Below are 18,229 nucleotides of genomic sequence, written 5' to 3' on the forward strand. Positions count from 1 at the left end.
AATAATACAGTAGCATTATTGGCGAGCGAGATTATACAGAGATGCAAAATCTGTCATAAAAGAACATTGCACATTTGTCAACTATGTTTTCCACTATAACATGATATGGAAAAAGATACAAAAATAATAATATACTTATAAATTATAGAGGCCAGCTCTGTTTCGGATGTTTGGGATGAACGCTCTCCCCAAAAATAGTTAATCAGGAAATAAACTTTAAGGAAATGTTACCTGAACAAGCAGGGTTAAATAAATAATATATTTAATACTTTATGTGTGATTTTGAATTTTTTTAAGGTATTTTCAGGTTTCAGGTGTTTGTTATAATTAGTATTAATAGTCCCTGTCCTAACATAAATGTGGTATCTTTGAAGGATGGACTTTGAAACACCAAGAAATTGGTGATGTTGAACATAGCAACCAATCAGATGCTGCCTGTCATTTCTCTATTGCCTTTTAGAAAATGATAGACATAATCTGGTTGGTTGCTATGGCAATATCACCAATTCTCTGTTTTAGAAGCTTTAGTAAATTTACCCCAAGGTCTGACAAGTGGTAGAAGTCAAAAATGGACCACTAGCATAACTAAGTAGAGCGCAGATTAGGGGGGGAATTATTAGTGGATAAGTTTCCCAAATAAACCAATCAGCTTCTACCTAGATTGGTTGCCATGGGCAATCTCTCCAGTTGTCCACTCTTTAAAAGGTTTGATACGTTTTCCAATTAAATCCTTACAACTCGGGCCTTAAACTGGATCTGCTGATAAATAAGGAGCTAAAAGGAAATTTATCTATTTAAAAACGCAATTTTAACGTAATTAACTATTGCGATATCTGAATAGGATTGTTTTCTATTTAAAAAGTAAATTTCAAAGTAATTATCTATTGCTATATCTGAATTATGGGTGCCTATGGTTTGGGGCCAATTTCCTCTGTGCCTCTGTAGCAATTAATTAAATTGTGCCCCTATAAAGAAGGGCTAATTGTGCCCAAAAATACTATATTAGGCCTATCTCAAATGCTTCAGTCATCTGGTGTGATAACATTTGAAAGCCCCAGGTTGGAACTACTGGCAATAAGAATTTCAAATGGAGCTGCGTAATTGGTTGTGATGTAGACCTGTCTGACCCTTATCCCAGCTTGCACTTCCTCATACGGTAACTCCTACTGGGAGGTGCCCCAAAAGTTTCAGGAAATGCAAACTGCGACCAATCATGGACAAAGCAATGACAACAAAATATTTTTACCACAATGGAGTATGAAAACGTACTTTAGAAATAAATATTTTTTTTTCCACTGCACAAAGAGCGTCAACATTCTGGATAATAACTTACTAAAAAAGAGTAATCTCACTGACTGCAAACTGTCAGTAAATGTAAAAATATTCAGTAGAAAATATGTCAATCATCCATCAGTGAAAGTGACATTGCACCAAGAGCTCTATATTACATTATACAGTACCACATAGTTTTTTGGGGCTAAGAAGGCATCAGTAAAAAGTATGCTTTGAATGGTTGGCAACACAGGTACTCCTAGTAGCAAAATATTCTCTATTATATAGTGTATTTTGTAGTATTAAAGTAATTTATGGAACTTAAAAAAACTTGGAAAAAAAAAACAGACCTGAAATCTGAAGATAACCCTAATGATACAGTATATTATATATAAATAACAGTTACCTAATTGAGTGTGACAAGACGTCAGACAATATGACATGACAATTGATTGGACTCTTCACTTTCATGTAGAAAATAAAGAAAAATAGAAATTTGTAGAAAATTGTAGAAAAATACAAGTATTTTACATTAGTGCAAGACCATGGGAGAGGTAAGACAGGATAGATACGTGAACTGTCTGCAATTCTTTGTCCAGTATCTGTGGTAACATTATATTAATTATTTTTCTCTTTTTTCTTCTTCTTCTTCTTTTTCCCTTTATTTTCATTCTTTTTCTTCTTCTTTGCTTCTCTTTCATGCCTACAAATTAAAGGGAGGATGTATTTATAAAGTTTTGGTTGTTATCCTCCAATCCAGTTGTAATTTTGCCTTTTTATGCTTATTTAATTAAAAACATATCATCACTAGTTTCATTGCTAATTACAAAAATGTCCCTGAACCCTCCCCCCAATTTATAATGTGAAGGGACAGAATGGGGTGTGGTTTTAATGGAGATAGGCTGTTCCTGGAAAATCAGCGTCCTGGTATCATTTGTATATTCAATTGGGAATGTTGTGTAGTATGGTTGTAAAGGGTGAAAAGAGAATTAGTGTTAGGATGTGTGTTTAAAAGGCTGTAGCTTGCATGTTATGGACACTTGAATTTATATTCCATTCACTATTTATGTCATACTTGTTTACTTGTCCACCAGGAGATATATACCGTATTAGGCTCCTGTACAAGGTACGTGGCCAAGCATGCATTGTGGGGGGCATTGTCTGACCAAATGCTCTTTTTGGACTACTACTCTGCCGGTCCACCAGACAGGCCCAGGTACTTTGCAGCTGTTAGCGGTTTTTACCCCTCTTGATGCCCCTTCTTATATGTTATGGTTAGTCTTATATTGCACATTGAAGATGGCATTATTCAAAGGTTATTAGATTTGCTTTGTATGGGCAAAACAGGAATGGCAGAATGAATAATCTCTTAATTTAAGAAATATTATTGCTATCAATGCAAAGGGTCATGGTCTATTTTGTTGACTAAGCCTTTAAATCTCATAGTGCACCTCCATTATGTATGGACATAATCATTTGCAGCAGTATCAGGTACATTATGTATTTATCAATAACATTTTATACTAATTTATTTTCTAGTATCCACATCATGAGATGGCAATACCTCTACATTGTCTACAGCTGCCAAAGGATCCCTGCCGGGCTAAACAACAAAGCATTAGGTTGCCGATAACCAGGAGATGAAGAGCACCGAGGATGCAGACACCGCTGAGGGTCCAGGGGAGGCTAAGAATAGATAAACACTGACGGAATCTATGCCTGTATTGCTGTGAGTACCAATAAAACCATTTGATTTTGATTTTTAGAAGCCACAAAGTTTGACTTTTTCAGTAGAAAACAGGAAATGTGTCGGTGTTAGGATTAACGATCCTTATACTCTGTCTATGCTCAGTTTGCTATTCTTAGTCCTCACATTCTTAACTATTGTATTGAAATGTCTGGGGGACACTTGCATTTTGGGGAGTCCTCACAGACTCCAGGGAGCAGGTAACCCTCACACATCCAGTCCACTTCCAAGTGAAATGAGCAGGAATTGATAACCCAACTTCCACTTAACGATATTCAGATATACAGCATTATTCCACAAGGGGGTTGGGTCTAATAGTGAGAAGAATAAGGCCCCGTACTGCAGTCTGCCCTCTGGGTACTCTACCGGAAGGGAAAATAAAAAAATGTTGGTAGGTATGATCTTTCTGAAAATGCAACTGAAAGCTGGAGGACCAGGTCAAGGAATACGCCACCTCCTATTTAATGTTGTACATTTAGTGCAAATGCCTTATATTGCTAGAATGGTATTGCAAATCTTTCAACACAGGGTTTCCCAAAATTCAGCGGAGAATCCTAAAAGTGCATGTTTCCATATTTCACAAATAATTAGTACCACCTGTTTATCTTTTACATTGTGTCAGTTATGCTTACACCTGTGCTCCAGCAAGGAGATATGGGAAACGTGCACTATTATGGTACCCTGAGGACTGGATTTGGAAAGCACTGGTTTAAAACATTAATAACAATGACATTAACTGACACTCCAAAAACTCACAACGCTAAATAATATGTTTATAAAGGTGTATAATGCACTTTGGTGACATATGTTGGTGACATCTGATATGTTTCTTAGAAGCACAGAAGGGTCAGTAAAGCACAAATGACAACTTGCTTTTAGTTGCAACATTAAATGCATTTTCCACCTTCACATGGCTTTCATATAAATTTGTGTAAACCCCCTGTGACTTTCACGAAACGCACCATTTGGCTCTTATTCAGATGCGGGCACGTGTTTGTATGCATCAGCCACATCCAGAGGGCCTGCACTTGTGCACCAGAATATGCGATCACATCATGTTTTAATGCTGCAGTTGGCCGGGGGTGGGGGTGGGGAGCATTGGCGGCGCTGCAGTGTTTGGTGAGCATGGTCCAGAGTCAATGCAGGCATTTCCGGACCATTTTCGGGGGGCTGGCTGCATTACATCACACTTAGCCGCTGCCAGACAAAAGATGGCACCGGACCGCCTGCCATCACAGCCAGGCTGCGCAGGCAGAGGTTGTCCTCTAATCATTGTGCATTGCGGGACAGTGCAACACACATGCTGGGCGGCCTTGCCCAAACATGTGAGTACAGGGTCAGACTGGCCCACAGGGGTACAAGGGAAACCCCCGGTGGGCCCCACTGCATAAAGGCTTTCCTCCTACACTAGGGATCAGGTTCCAGACTATGCACTTGAATTATACATTATACATATGTTACATTATAGTGCACAGGACTATAGTGGATGGGTCCCAGACCATGCACTCTGTAATGGTTTACCACACTCCCTCTGGATACTGACCACACCCCTAAACATGGGCCCCTACCACTGCATTCCCCAGGTGGGCCCTTCATGCCCCAGTCCGACACTGTGTGAGTATATGGATGCAGATTTGTCTGTGGAAGCAAGATCTTCGTCAATCTCTGAATAGCCCCGTTTGTGTCCTTTCTAGCATCGTCCTATGCGAGAACAGAATGTCTATGAAAGTATGGAGCACTGCAGAGATGTGCTACGCCACGCTGCACAGTCTGGTACACAGAATGTACCTTACCTACTTGTAACATGACCAGTCACTCCAGGACGAATTAAAGTACATGTCTCTTGCTTGGATGCAGAAACCTGAGATTTCTGAGACATCTTTCTGATGCGGAATAAGATCTGTCCCTTCTACGTTCTCATGATGCTAAAAGTTATTAGAAAAAAATACATAGAGATTATTGTATAGTAGTTCAGAAAAACAAATCTCAGGTAATCAGTGAACTGATTTTGATTGTTCCAGAGATGCATTTTATTTAACCTACAGAATGCAATTACCAACCCACTAAAAATGTTTTAAGGTTGCTAAAAATATTTATATTTTAAATGATTTTGTTGCAGTGTTTACTGTACTTTCTTGCAATAGAGACTTTTTCATTATGGTCGTATAAAATATTGCATCTCCTGAATGGTTGTAGTACAAAAGCTTAGGGCTGCCAGGAGGTCCCCGACACAGGCAATATGTGGCTAAGATAGGGGTTTTCTTAGGGGAGTGGCTGCTCCTCCTTGACAAACCCGGGTTTAGACCGACTACCCTGTATTGACCCCTTCCCCCATATCGGCATTCCTGACCATGCATCACTAAAGTCGAACTAATCCAACCTGACAGCTCTTGTCCCCCAAGAAATTACTCTCACAAATGTGGCCCAAGAGCAAATGCCCCTCTACTCCAGCCACCACCTCAACTAATTGGGGTTTATTATTACTACAAAATAGTTTATTACAATATTGTACTGTATACTATAAGAAGTCAGCTGTATACTGAAATCAAAGGGCAGAATGTCAGGTAAGTCACTCTCATCCCATATGTATGTTATTTGAAAATGTGTCCTCAGCTGTCAGTATGATATACTTTAAGTCAGTACGTTCTCATGGGGTAAGTGACTGTGACAGCTCTAAGCAACAAGGACTTGTCCGATAAATGGTAATTTTTATAATGCAGTTATTGCGTTTGCAAATATTTAGAGGTTTATTTTTACTAAAGGTATGCAGATTATTACATGGAAGAAATAATATCAGATTAGCTTTACAAGTTGCACAACATATTATTCTGGTTTTCTGGAAGTTATTATTTATTTATTTATTTATTTATTAACAGTTTCTTATATAGCGCAGCAAATTCCGTTGCACTTTACAACTAGACACAATTAGAAGACAACACTGGGTAGAAACAAACAGTCATAGAGGTAGGAGGGCCCTGCTCGCAAGCTTACAATCTATGGGTTCTTGTGCAGTCTTGTTTCAGATCACATGTATGCAAAAGAAAATCAACAGCTACAAATTGCTTAGAATTATGGGGCAATCCAATTAGTCCTGAAACCAGTATGCATCTGTATTTTTTTCGACTGCTTTAGAGGGTCGAAAGAAAATCCCTGATAACAGAGGGGTTAATAGGTGTCGTGACCGCTTAAACACACAGATCCATGAACTTTTCACGGATTCTGTTAGTTAACTCATGTTAACCCCTGTTAATGCCCATTAGCCTAGTTAACGCCCCTTAACTTAATGTGTTATCAGGAGAAGTCAGGAGCCTAATTGAATAGCCTAACCTCCCATTTTACCACAGGTAATTGAATATTCTCCTTAAAACTCTCAGGCCCTTATTTAAAAGCCTTTGAGTTACAGGCATTGGTGCAATCTCGTGAGTTAAACTATATACTAGAGGAGCCTCCTCTAGTATCTTTAATAACTGTCTCCTCTGAGGCGGCTGCCATTTTTGGAGGGACGTTTACAATAGAAGCTTGCAGCGTCCTCTCCCCCTCCTTTGACTGTGCCAGAACTCTGTAATGAAAAGTGAGCGGAGCATCTTGGCGGGTGGGCGGCAGCATGAGCGGCTGTTAGATGGGCCCGGGACATCTGTGCCCGCAGCACACCCCTGATGGCGGGCCTGTTCAGAGTTGTTAGCAAACCAAAAAAGTTAGCAATTGGGCAAAACCATGTTGCACTGCAGGTGGGGCAGATGTAACATATGCAGAGAGATTTAGATTTGGGTGAGTTATATTGTTTCTGTGCATGGCAAATACTGGCTTCTTTATTTTTACACTGCAATTTAGATTTTGGTTTGAACACACCCCACCCAAATCTAACTCTCTCTGCACATGTTACATCGGCCTCCCCTGTAGTGCAGCATGATTTTGCCTATTAGTGTGCTTTTTTGGTTCGCTAACAACTCAAATAACCCAAAACCAACCTGAGCGTGCAGCTCACCAGATATTTCAAAATGACACTTCACTTATTCCTGGCAGTAAAAAGTAACTCCTTTAAATTCTCCATGATCTGGAGTAAATGGTTAGTTTCCTCCTGTGAAGTCACAAAACAGAACAAACAAGTATGGACCGAGGTTTAACTATACTTTCTTGATAAATTGGATTACCTCTATCAGATCGTTGTCCTTTGTTATTTTGATGTTAAAGATGAGCGGGAAAAATGTGTGGACATTGCACCAGGTTTTTGGGTACTTCCAATGTATGGAAAAATGTTTATGGTTCTTGGTTTTATTAAGTAGCAGATCTTGTGGTGGGTCAGGCTTAACTATAAAACAAAAAGGTGAATAGAAACATGCAGTTACCAATCCAATGCCAGCTTTAAATGCTCAAGGTACAATCACACTTCTAAAATCTGATTGGTTCTAACCAGGGGTGGGTTGTGATGGAAAACTAGCCCGGGATATTTATGGAATCAGCCCTAATGGGGGTGTGGTCTGATGAGGGGGTGGTATCTGTTGAGGGGGGCGGGATCCCTCCTCATAGGGCCTGATTGTACACAATTGCAACCTTCCTTGCTTCTTTTGCTGCAGTTGTGTCTGAGACTAGGGGCGGATTGGAAACTAACAATGGCCCTGTAACATTTTGTATAAGTGGCCTGACATGGCCAGCACAAAAAGTATAAAATAAAGTGTAGCCATTGCATCATCACTGAATGGCAGAGTTGCGGCAGAGATGGTATAACAGAATGAATGGGGACAATGCCGTGTTCTGAGTGCGGTGGGCTGCCTATCATGTGGGGGGTGGGGCCACATGACAAAACAAAAAACAGGCCCCAAAGACACGTCAGCCTACCAGGAATCTTCATGGTGAAGCCGGCCCTGGTTCTAACTCAGGGCTCAAATAAGGGTCACATGGGCCTGGGGCTGGTAATGTTCAAGGGCTTACACTGTGAAGCGGTGGAGCTGAGCCCAGTACTGAGTGGGTGTGGCCAGTGTGTGTGGGTGTGAACAGTGCCTTGTAGGTGTGTCAACTCTCTACACTATCAGCCCCAATGTTTCCCCTTTCCCTAATTACATAAAAACAGAAAAATGCACTTCTAGTGATGAGCCTATTTTATGTGGAGGCCTGGACCTGCAGATATAAAGTGCATATAAGTCACTCTAGAAAATAGCACTTATGTACTTAACAGCATCAATGAGCAAATAGTTCAGAAACTTTGTCATGTGTTAAGGTACTTAGTCAAATACATATATAAATGGGAACCCAATACACTTCTGCTTCTATGGGATGTTAAGGTTGACTAGGGAACCTCCAGGGCTTGCCCTGAGCCTAATATACTAATAAAGCTGCAGCCTATCAATTAATTACACAAAGCACCTCATGCATCAGTACAATCTGCCTTATGCCTCAGTGATGTCAGTAGTTCCAATGGAATTGTTAAGCTGGGTACGCACTGAGACGATATCTGCCCGATATGTCATTTCTGGCCGAATCGGAATGACATATCGGCATATCGCTCAGTGTGTATGCCTGATATGCGGGTGCCTGCGGTCGCTCACGATGTCGCCCAGTCAGCCCTGCTGCATGGCCATTTGTGCATAAGTGAATCTCCCTCTGGTTACAGTCCAACTCATTGTACTCACTGATTTCTCTCAATGCGAAGGATAATGTGTGATTCTCGTATCTCTTGTGTCGAATGGCATGCAGGATGACAGTGATGTTTTGTTCCTCTTCTGCATAGTGACATGATTGCGTGTCATGACACTCTACCGTATAATCAGAATTCTCTCTCACTGGCTCCTGACACATTAGGCTGTAGTTGCTGTTATTAAAAAAAAAGGCATTTAGAATAAGTGGTGAGATACAGATAAAAGTGTCCAAGTATATATGCTGCTAAAACTAACAACAAGAATCTATAAATTAATTAAAGCGATGATATAGTAATTAAAGGTACATTACTATAGAGGTTACCATGTGATGACAAACAGCTATTTAAATCTGTATTCTCCAGTCACATAAAGCTGCATTACAACCTGAAACTAACCTGTACCTGACCTCCTGGGAGACCCTAGGACAGTATTGGGCAACAGGGGTCCTCATTACCATTTGCAGCCTGCAGCTCCTTCCGCTTTGTTGTCATATCTGTTTGTTATAGCTTCTAACACTTGGGCTGGATTTCCCACAAGGCAACCTAGGCGCTTACCTGGGACTATGAGGGTCCCAAGGGGTCCTGTGACCAAGCCCATCCATTATTCATCACAAAGATTGGTTTCTAGTTAAATGTTTTAAGAGACTCAGTAACAGGGCTCCACATTCCCATAGTCTCACTCAGTGCTGGACTGGTGCATGTAGGGCCCACCAGGGGAATGTAGTAGTAGGGCCCCATGTTTAGGGGTGTGGCCAGTTTCCAGAGGGGGTGTGCCTATCTGCCACAGAAGCTTGGGTATCCATTAGAGAGTGCATGGTCTGGGCCCTTTGATAAATATATATAGTAAATACTGCTAGTGCATGCATGATAATGTACCAGATTAATAACAACAATGCACTGTAGAAAATACACCATATTCCTGTGCAGTATAAGCTAACATGTGTAATGTATAGTACAAATGAATAGTCTGGACCCTAATCCCTAGATGAGGAGGTGGGCCCCCAGGCAGTGGGCCCCTCCAGTGGGCCAGTACAACCCTGATCTCGCTGTCTGCAGTGCATCGGAGGGTCCAACGCCCAGCCCCAGCCCGCCCCATCAGCAGGAGCGAAGGGACAGAGAGAAGTACAGACAGACTGACTGAGGGTCACAGTGCAGGGAGATACTGTAAATAAACTATATGGGCGTGATGCAGCAAACCTGAAAATGTGGCCAAACCTCCGAAAAGGATTAACAAACTTTTAATACACATTTCAATAACAGATCAATTTGTTTGGTGTTCTTACCCTCTGTGTGCTTCAAAGATAAATTCGGGACTGTTGTCTGCTGAATTCCATGAGCAACTGAACTGGCCACTATAGTTTTTGACCTTGCATTGTACTGGTTCTTTCTTATCTACAATAAAAGATTATTAGATACAGGTTGAGTATCCCTTATCCAAAATGCTTGGGACCAGAGGTATTTTGGATACCGGATTTTTCCGTATTTTGGAATAATTGCATACCATAATGTGATATCATGGTGATGGGACCTAAGTCTAAGCGCAGAATGCATTTATGTAACATATACACCTTATACACACAGCCTGAAGGTAGTTTTAGACAATATTTTTTATAACTTTGTGCATTAAACAAAGTGTGTCTACATTCACACAATTCATTTATGTTTCACATACACCTTATATACACAGCCTGAAGGTCATTTAATACAATATTTTTAATAACTTTGTGTATTAAACAAAGTTTGTGTACATTGAGCCATCAAAAAACAAAGGTTTCACTATCTCACTCTCGCTCAAAAAAGTCCGTATTTCGGAATATTCCGTATTTCGGAATATTTGGATATGGGATACTCATCCTGTATTATTTTGACAGCCACATGGCAAGTTTTGGGAAAACATTATTTGTCGCCCCTCTTCACATCTCTGCCCCCTTTAGGTTGATGCTGGTCCCAATGCCTCCAGACTGCCAAAGTAGCCTTACCTCCCCCTCACCACAATTTGCTACCCATTGCTCCGTACCCCTAGCCAGGGGAGCATCATGTGCTACCCCCCCCCCCCCCCCCAGCAAGTGGGATCCCTAGGGATGTGCCTTGTATACCTAGCGGGAAATCCACCTCTGTTAACAGCAGAATTTCTAAAAATGTATACTACTTAGAAAGAGGTAAAGGATAATTCTACCCTTATAAATAGCTGTACTAATGGTAATATAGGCATTTGCATGAGAATTTGCTTTAAAAGCTTGTGTAGACATGATTTCAGCAGAGTTATTTTACATGTGGGTCTAGTGGAATGAAAAGCATCCTTAAGTAACATTACATCACTATACGCAATGATTGCAGCAGGGTGTAATGACCATATTCAGGGTGTAATGACCAGGGTGTAATGACCTTGTGGCTGGTGATGGGTGTTCTGCCCCTCAGGCTATGCATGTGGAACTTGGCTGCAACATTATAGCCAAGCGCCATACTGTGCCAGCGTAAACTAACACTGAGGAGCAGCACCGGATAACTTTACATGTTAGAATGATTTCTGATTCTCCTGTATGTTAGAGGCCAGTGTTCTGTGTGGGGCAGTAAAAACTCTGAATATGCGTGTCACGAACTGATCTCTCCCCACTGTGGGTTCTGGGGTCCGTCCGTTGCCAGCGCGGTTGCTTGCGGTGCTGTGCGGCCGCGTGGGGATGCAGCGTGGTCGACGGCAGAGGTGATGCAGGTCCTGGCAGCCGGGAGTGCGGAGACCGAATGGCCAGAAGCACCTGTGTGTCTGTAGTACATGAGGCGGCCATGTTGGAGACCAAATGTAGCACCTTTGAGCATCTGTGAGCACCTGTGGGTAAGTGTTTGCCAATACCGTGCTTGTGCTGCCTATAAGTAGGTTGGGTCTATTTCACTTCTGGTCAGTGCTTTGTTATAGCTACTCTGTACCCTAGCTCTGTGCTCTCGCCATGGTTTTCTGTGTGATTCCAGTGGTCCAGATATCGCCCCCGCTCCCAGAGGTCTGCCTGCAGCCTTCACCGCAAAAGATCCACCAGCTTCCTGCTGTGCTGTCAGTCAATTGCTCTCCAAGTGGCAACAAGTGTATTTCCAGAGTCCTATGAGAGGGGTTCCCTGTCTGCTTGCTTCAATCACACAGCCTTTGGAAGTTTCTACTTAATCCAGGTGCTCATTTAGGGGGACATTTACTAAGCAGTGATAAGAGCGGTGAAGTGAGCCAGTGGAGAAGTTGCCCATGGCAACCAATCAGCACTGAAGTAACATCTATAATTTGCATACTATAAAATTATACAGAGCTGCTGATTGGTTGATAGAGCAACTTCTCCACTGGCTCACTTCTCCGCTCTTATCACTGCTTAGTACATGTCTCTCTTAATCAGCTCTCAGCTTAACCCATTCTTCACCATTGTCATCTGCTGCAGCTCTGCACACCCTGCAAACATTCCTTTCCGTTTTGCATCATTCAAAGACAGCTCTACACAGTTCTTCAGTTCAGCCTTTAAGAATCGGTAACAAGTCTTCAGTTATTCATCTATGTCTACAATATCCAGTTAACACGTCTTACAGTTTGGCACCAATCATTGCTTTATACTGGACAATTCTTCATTAATCTACAGGCACGTTTTATCTTATTCATATGGACGTTTCTTCAATGCTGATCCTGCTTATCTTTATGCCATTCATTACAATATGTCAGTTTATTTATGGTGACTAATGATCGTCATTTAACTCCTTATTGAAACTGTTGTCTATTAATAAATATATGAAATGGAACTATCTTCGTCCTCCCTGTTTTCATCATACTACAGCACCTACACCTTCGGTTGGTCCAGGGGTAACGGATCCACAAAATCAGTTGGTCCTGACAATGCGTCTCTACGCATCTCATCAAGCATCCCTTTACTACTGGTTCCCTAGGTTTCCTGGCTTATGGTCATTAGGTCGACAAGACTTAGGTTGACTACTATTGGTCGACATGCTCTAGGTCGACATGGTCATTAGGTTGACATGAGTTTTTTTCACTATTTTTCCATTTTTTTTACTTTTTCATTCTTTAAGATCCATGCGGACTACAATTGGGAACGGTAACATGTGCCGAGTGCAGCGAGGCACCTTGCCCAAAGCATGTGGAGCGAAGCAAGCCATGCGAGGGGACACGGTGCAGTAATAGGGGTTCCCCGTCACTTTCCGAAGAAAGCACCCAAAAAATGTAAAAGAAACTCGTCGACCTTTGCCATGTCGATCTAGTCATCCTGTCGACCTAGTGCATGTCGACCAATAGTGGTGGGCCTAATGACTGTCGACCTAAATCTTGTCGACCTACTGACCCATACTCTGTTTCCTTAATGCTAGCTACAGATGCCATCAGCTATTGCAAACATGCATTCCACAGCAGCACCAGACATGAGTTTATGCTGCACTCACAACTGCATTTATTTTGTCTATCTGTATTTTGTATGTGCTTGTTTATACATAAATACCCCCCTACCCGCCCCCCCCCCCCCCCTCCCGGGCTCTGAGCAGTAAATGGTGGCTCTTCTCCTCTTCTTAGGAAGCCCATGTTTGTGATTACAAATTTAAAGAAGAGGACCGATCTACACAGGATTGTTTGTGAGTATAATTTTTATTTACAGGTACCCCGTGGATTCTACTGGAGAAGAGGACCGACTGCTTCGTGTCAACACAGGTAAGTATGTATGTGTGTGCATGTATGTTTAATAAAATTTTACTTTCAAGGTGTGTGTGTTTTGTTTTAATTTGGGTATTTTTTTGGAGTAGAACTACAGGTACCAGCGGGCCCGTTTTTCCCCTGCATGCTGGTACTTGTGGTTCTCCAAGTACCAGCTTGCGGGGAGGCTTGCTGGGACTTGTAGTTCTGCTACAAAAATATTCTATTTTTTACACAAAAGGCTATCAGCATCCCATCCGCCGCCCTTGGATGGGGGGGACTGCCTCTGGCTTCACCCCTGGCCCTTGGGTGGCTGGAGGGGGGACCCCTTGATTTAAGGGGTCCCCAATCCTCCAGGGTACCCCGGCCAGAGGTGACTAGTTGGGGATTTAATGCCAGGGCCGCAGGGACCAATATAAAAGTGTCCAACGGCTGTGGCATTATCTCTCTGACTAGTGGAGCCCGGTGTTTGTGGTAAAAATACAGGGGACCCCTACGTCTTTTGTCCCCCATATTTTTGTCACCAGGACCAGGCTCAGAGCCCGGTGCTGGTTGTTAAAATATAGGGGAACCCCTGTCAATTTTCCTCCCATATTTTTACAACCAGGACTGGCTCAAAGAGCCCAAGGCTGGTTATGCTTAGGAGGGGGGACCCCACGCAATTTTTTTCAAACTTTTTAACACTTTAAACACTTTTTTTAAGGTACACAATGAAGCCCTGCACGGATCTCACAGATCCGGCTGGGATTCATTATGTTTTGTCAGGCAGTGTTTTAATAATCACTCCCGTAAAACACTGCCTGACATTACGAATCACATCGACATCGGAAAACACGAATGTGTCAAACTCGGTAGCTTAGTAAATTACCGTATCAGGATTCAAAAAGTTGCAGTAAAATGCACCCGATAAAAAATGAGTTTAAACACAACACAAATCGACTCAAACACGAATATTAGTAAATATACCCTAAGGGGGGATATCCAGATAGCCCTGATACCTTTTTGGGCGATCAGAACGGCAGGATATTGCGATTATTGAGAAATTGTTATTATCGCATTATCCAATTAGAGGCAGTTTTGATCACCCGAAAATTGGACCCGCGATCCCGTGAAAACACATGGGATCGGGGATAAATGTCCGATCCCATGTGTCATTGCAGCTCTGGTAGGCCATTTATTGCAGATTATCCTTTGGGTGCCCGAGGCCCCCTAAACATAATCCCTGTAAATGCCGGCATTGGGGAGGAGTTTGCCGCATTGCGACTAATTGGATAGCCCCCAGCTATACCATTACTTGCAGTCATTGACCGCGGGTAATTGAATACCCCCTAAAACGAGCATGAATGTATTAATAATAATACATTACAAACAACCAAACCATCTTTTTTGAACAACTTTATGATCAAAGATAAATAGTTTCTGAATTGTTTTGTGGAGTGCAGAGAGGTGATTAGAGGACCTGGATTTTAGCCTGTACCAGTTCAGCGTGACTGCTGCTCACATAAATGGTTCTTTGCTCAGCTTTTATTAGTTAATGTCCCAAATTATAATAAGAGTCATATCTGTTTATTGAAAAGCTGAGTGAGATGTTCAGAACTGCTCCACAAAATCTGATTGGTTTATCTGGGCAACACCTTCTTTTCTGCACAGTTATCCAATGATCAGATTCAACTTTTCCTATTGTATGTTATTAGGAGATAGGAAGTGATGTCATACTTACGTGAAAATATTCTTTTGAACACTGGTAGGTTAAGCGAATTTAGTAGAATATCTTTAGAGTCAACGATCCCAGTTGAGGTGTGACAGGTAACGGTTCCCACATCAGCAAGTTCTTTCACAGTTATACTTAGCGTTTTCTGTCTATGGGAATCCCTGTTCAACTGGACAGACTGGTGATCAGTAGCATTACACTCAATTTTTACCATCTCTTTTGCATGTTCATCCTTAGAATTGATGTCTACAACTAAGGCTGAAAGACAAAAACAGTAATGAATGAAAAGCAATGAGACAGATCTTTGAGTGGTGATTCAACTCTCTGAGATGTCTGCGACATGCCATCGGTATGCCGTCCATAGTGCCGATCTAGACACTGCAACCTAATGGACTCCACCATCACATAATCTGGACCATAATTCTCTGGGATGTGCATAGCCGAACATTGCGATGAAACATCGTTAAGATTTGAATTCAATTGTTGCAATGTTTGTCATGAAGAATTGACTTTGGGCTCGAGACACAGGTGGAGATGTATTAAAGTTTGGAGAGTAATAAAGTACCAACCAATGAGGCCCTATCATTTTTCAAATACAGCCTTAATCACTCTCCAAGGTCCGGATGTATTGAAGTCTGAGTTGGCCTGAGGTGCGGGTTCCCCAGTCGAACTCAGACTTTTTTTTTTTTTTTAAAGTGGCAATTATGTACAAGTCATAACCAGGCTTGAAACATCTACCCCATAAACTGGGTAGATATTGGCAGGTGACTATTGGCTATCAGTGGAACTCTGGACATTGTTTACAAGTACATCTGCTGCATCTTTACTCACAATACTCAAATGTAACATAAATAGCATAACACTTAGTGCACTTACTATTTTTCCTTAGGTGGAGCTCCCATGCTCCCTGTAGAGGATGAGCACAAAGTATGAGGAAGATAATGGTTGGTACTAAGTCCAGCGGCATCTGTAATTCAAATGGTCTATTAGTGCAAAAACATGAGAACACGCAGGTCTAATTATTATGGCTGTCTCAGAATGTTATTGAGCATGCTGTGATAAACTTCCCCCTCTCCCCCCTACAGCAATTATCTCTGCATTGGTAGCATAATTGACCACTTATAAACCCTGCCTATAAATGTTCATTGTAATGCACTCACAGATCCTGCAAGAAATAAATTCTCAGGTGTAATAATCCTTCATAAAATGACCTATGACCTGTCCCTTTCCCTTTTTCCAGATATTTTGCAGCAAGCTATAGATCAAGCCAATTAGCAGTCACACGAAGCAGCCATGTAATCTAGTGACTCACAGCACAGCAAGCGCCACTCCCTACAATGTGTTCTTTGTTAATAATATAATAGCTTTTACTCCATGTGCTGCAATATTACCATTATTGTCTGCCTATCGTCACTGCTTCATAGTGAATTTCTCATTATATTCTCATGACTACTGATTGTAATGTCTAAGGCGCCCTACACACTCGGCGATGCGCCGCCGAGGTGCCCGACGGCCGATACGGCCGACGAGCAACCCGGCGGCGGGGGGGCAGTGACGGGGGGAGTGAAGTTTCTTCACTCCCCCCGTCACCCGGCTGCATTGAAGTGCAGGCAAATATGGACGAGATCGTCCATATTGGCCTGCATGCACAGCCGACGGGAGATCAGCGATGAACGAGCGCGGGGCCGCGCATCGTTCATCGCTGGAGTCTCCACACTGAAAGATATGAACGAGTTCTCGTTCATTTATGAACGAGATCGTTCATATCTTTCAGAATATCGGCATGTGTGTAGGGCCTATAAGAGGAGCACTTAAAGCATCAAGCCCACCTAGATGTTTTTCATCTCCTTTTCAAAATCTCTTTGGAGGAAAAACAAGTATGGCTTCCAGATAAGAGACAGTCAGACAGTTATAGAAACACAAGCCCTCCGACTGCCAAAATTTTATTTGATTGGAGAGGGGAGAGAAGGAAGGGGATGATGTCCTATTGAAAAGATCTGAGAGGGTTGTTCCAAAGTCTTTATGCTCACTACATCAACTATCCTGTGGCTATCATGGCAACCATAGTCGCATGACAAATGATACAGGGAGCAAAGAGGCATTGGAACACCTCAATCAGAAATGGCAATTATTTGTAGCAGTCTCAAGATAATGGCTTGCTGTTTTGAAAAAGATGGGACACAGAACTCTTCAGTATACAATAATAAGCTACAGGTCATTTTTGTATAAAAAGCACAAGCGCACATTTCAATGAATATTTAAACAAATATTAGCCTAGAACTTTTGTAAATATTGACACATATCATAGAGCTGTAAAAGTGTCTGGAGGGGTGTGATATTACCTATCGATTGGGATTTATTTATTAAGCAGCGGCGAGTAAAAGCCTCAAATTTAAAGTCATAATGCTTTTAATAGGAAAACATGGTTTGTTAGGTAAAGCATTGTCCTTTTAAATTTCAGGTTTAAAAACTCTGGGAAGCAGCTTCGCTTAGTAAATAAACTCCATACTATCCGGTTTTCCATTTCAGAATGAAATAGTTCTTTATAACACATAAAAGTACTATAGACACATACAAATACTAATATAAAACAGGCAAAATATAATTTATCATCTTACTTCTGTACGTTTGACAACACAGCCTGGAGAAGTTCCTCTCAGTATTGAGCGCCTGTAAATGCTCTCTTATCCTTTGAGGTGATGCAGTTATTTCAGAGTACATGGTTCTGGCCTGGGTTATATACCAGAGAAACACTGAAAGACCAAATGATGTCATAGTAATGTCCCAGACCAGGAGGAAGCTACTAAGGCTCATATTGTTTTATTTTTGAATCTGCTAGATTATTTCCTATTTCCTCTTTTCAGTATGCCTTACTACAGTATATAGAGGTACAGAAGTATTTCTGTTGTCTGTAATGTAGTCTTCAGTTTACACCTGTAGTGATGTCAATGCACAAGTGACCATAGATACAGCATTCAGTCAAAGGGGAAATTTGGTCAAAACTAGTTTGGCTTTACCATGGAAAGTATACAGTTACTGTACTTCTGTTACTGAGATACTTTCTACATGAAGAAATATTTCCCATCAAAGGTATACAATTATAAGCAAAAATAATGATAAGTGAAATGATTGGGTGTTGGCCATTATATGGCACTTTATTGTATTTATTTGGGATATGTGGATTGGAGTCAGAAGTCATAAACCCCA

At 41.6% G+C, this 18,229-nt stretch overlaps 1 protein-coding gene across 1 annotated transcript; it reads right to left on the minus strand.

Annotated features, from left to right (window-relative positions):
* Positions 1 to 4,812: 4,812 nt before the first annotated feature.
* Positions 4,813 to 17,743, minus strand: IL12B (interleukin 12B). Its single transcript, XM_063930053.1, has 6 exons — positions 17,641 to 17,743; positions 15,032 to 15,280; positions 9,935 to 10,043; positions 8,647 to 8,825; positions 7,171 to 7,328; positions 4,813 to 4,944 (listed from the first exon to the last, which is right to left on the minus strand). Exons 1-6 carry the CDS (start codon positions 17,741 to 17,743, stop codon positions 4,813 to 4,815), a joined length of 930 nt encoding a protein of 309 aa, XP_063786123.1.
* Between the last annotated feature and the right edge of the window lie 486 nt (positions 17,744 to 18,229).

The sequence above is a fragment of the Pseudophryne corroboree genome, chromosome 6, assembly GCF_028390025.1.
Source record: "Pseudophryne corroboree isolate aPseCor3 chromosome 6, aPseCor3.hap2, whole genome shotgun sequence".
Lineage (NCBI taxonomy): Eukaryota > Metazoa > Chordata > Amphibia > Anura > Myobatrachidae > Pseudophryne > Pseudophryne corroboree.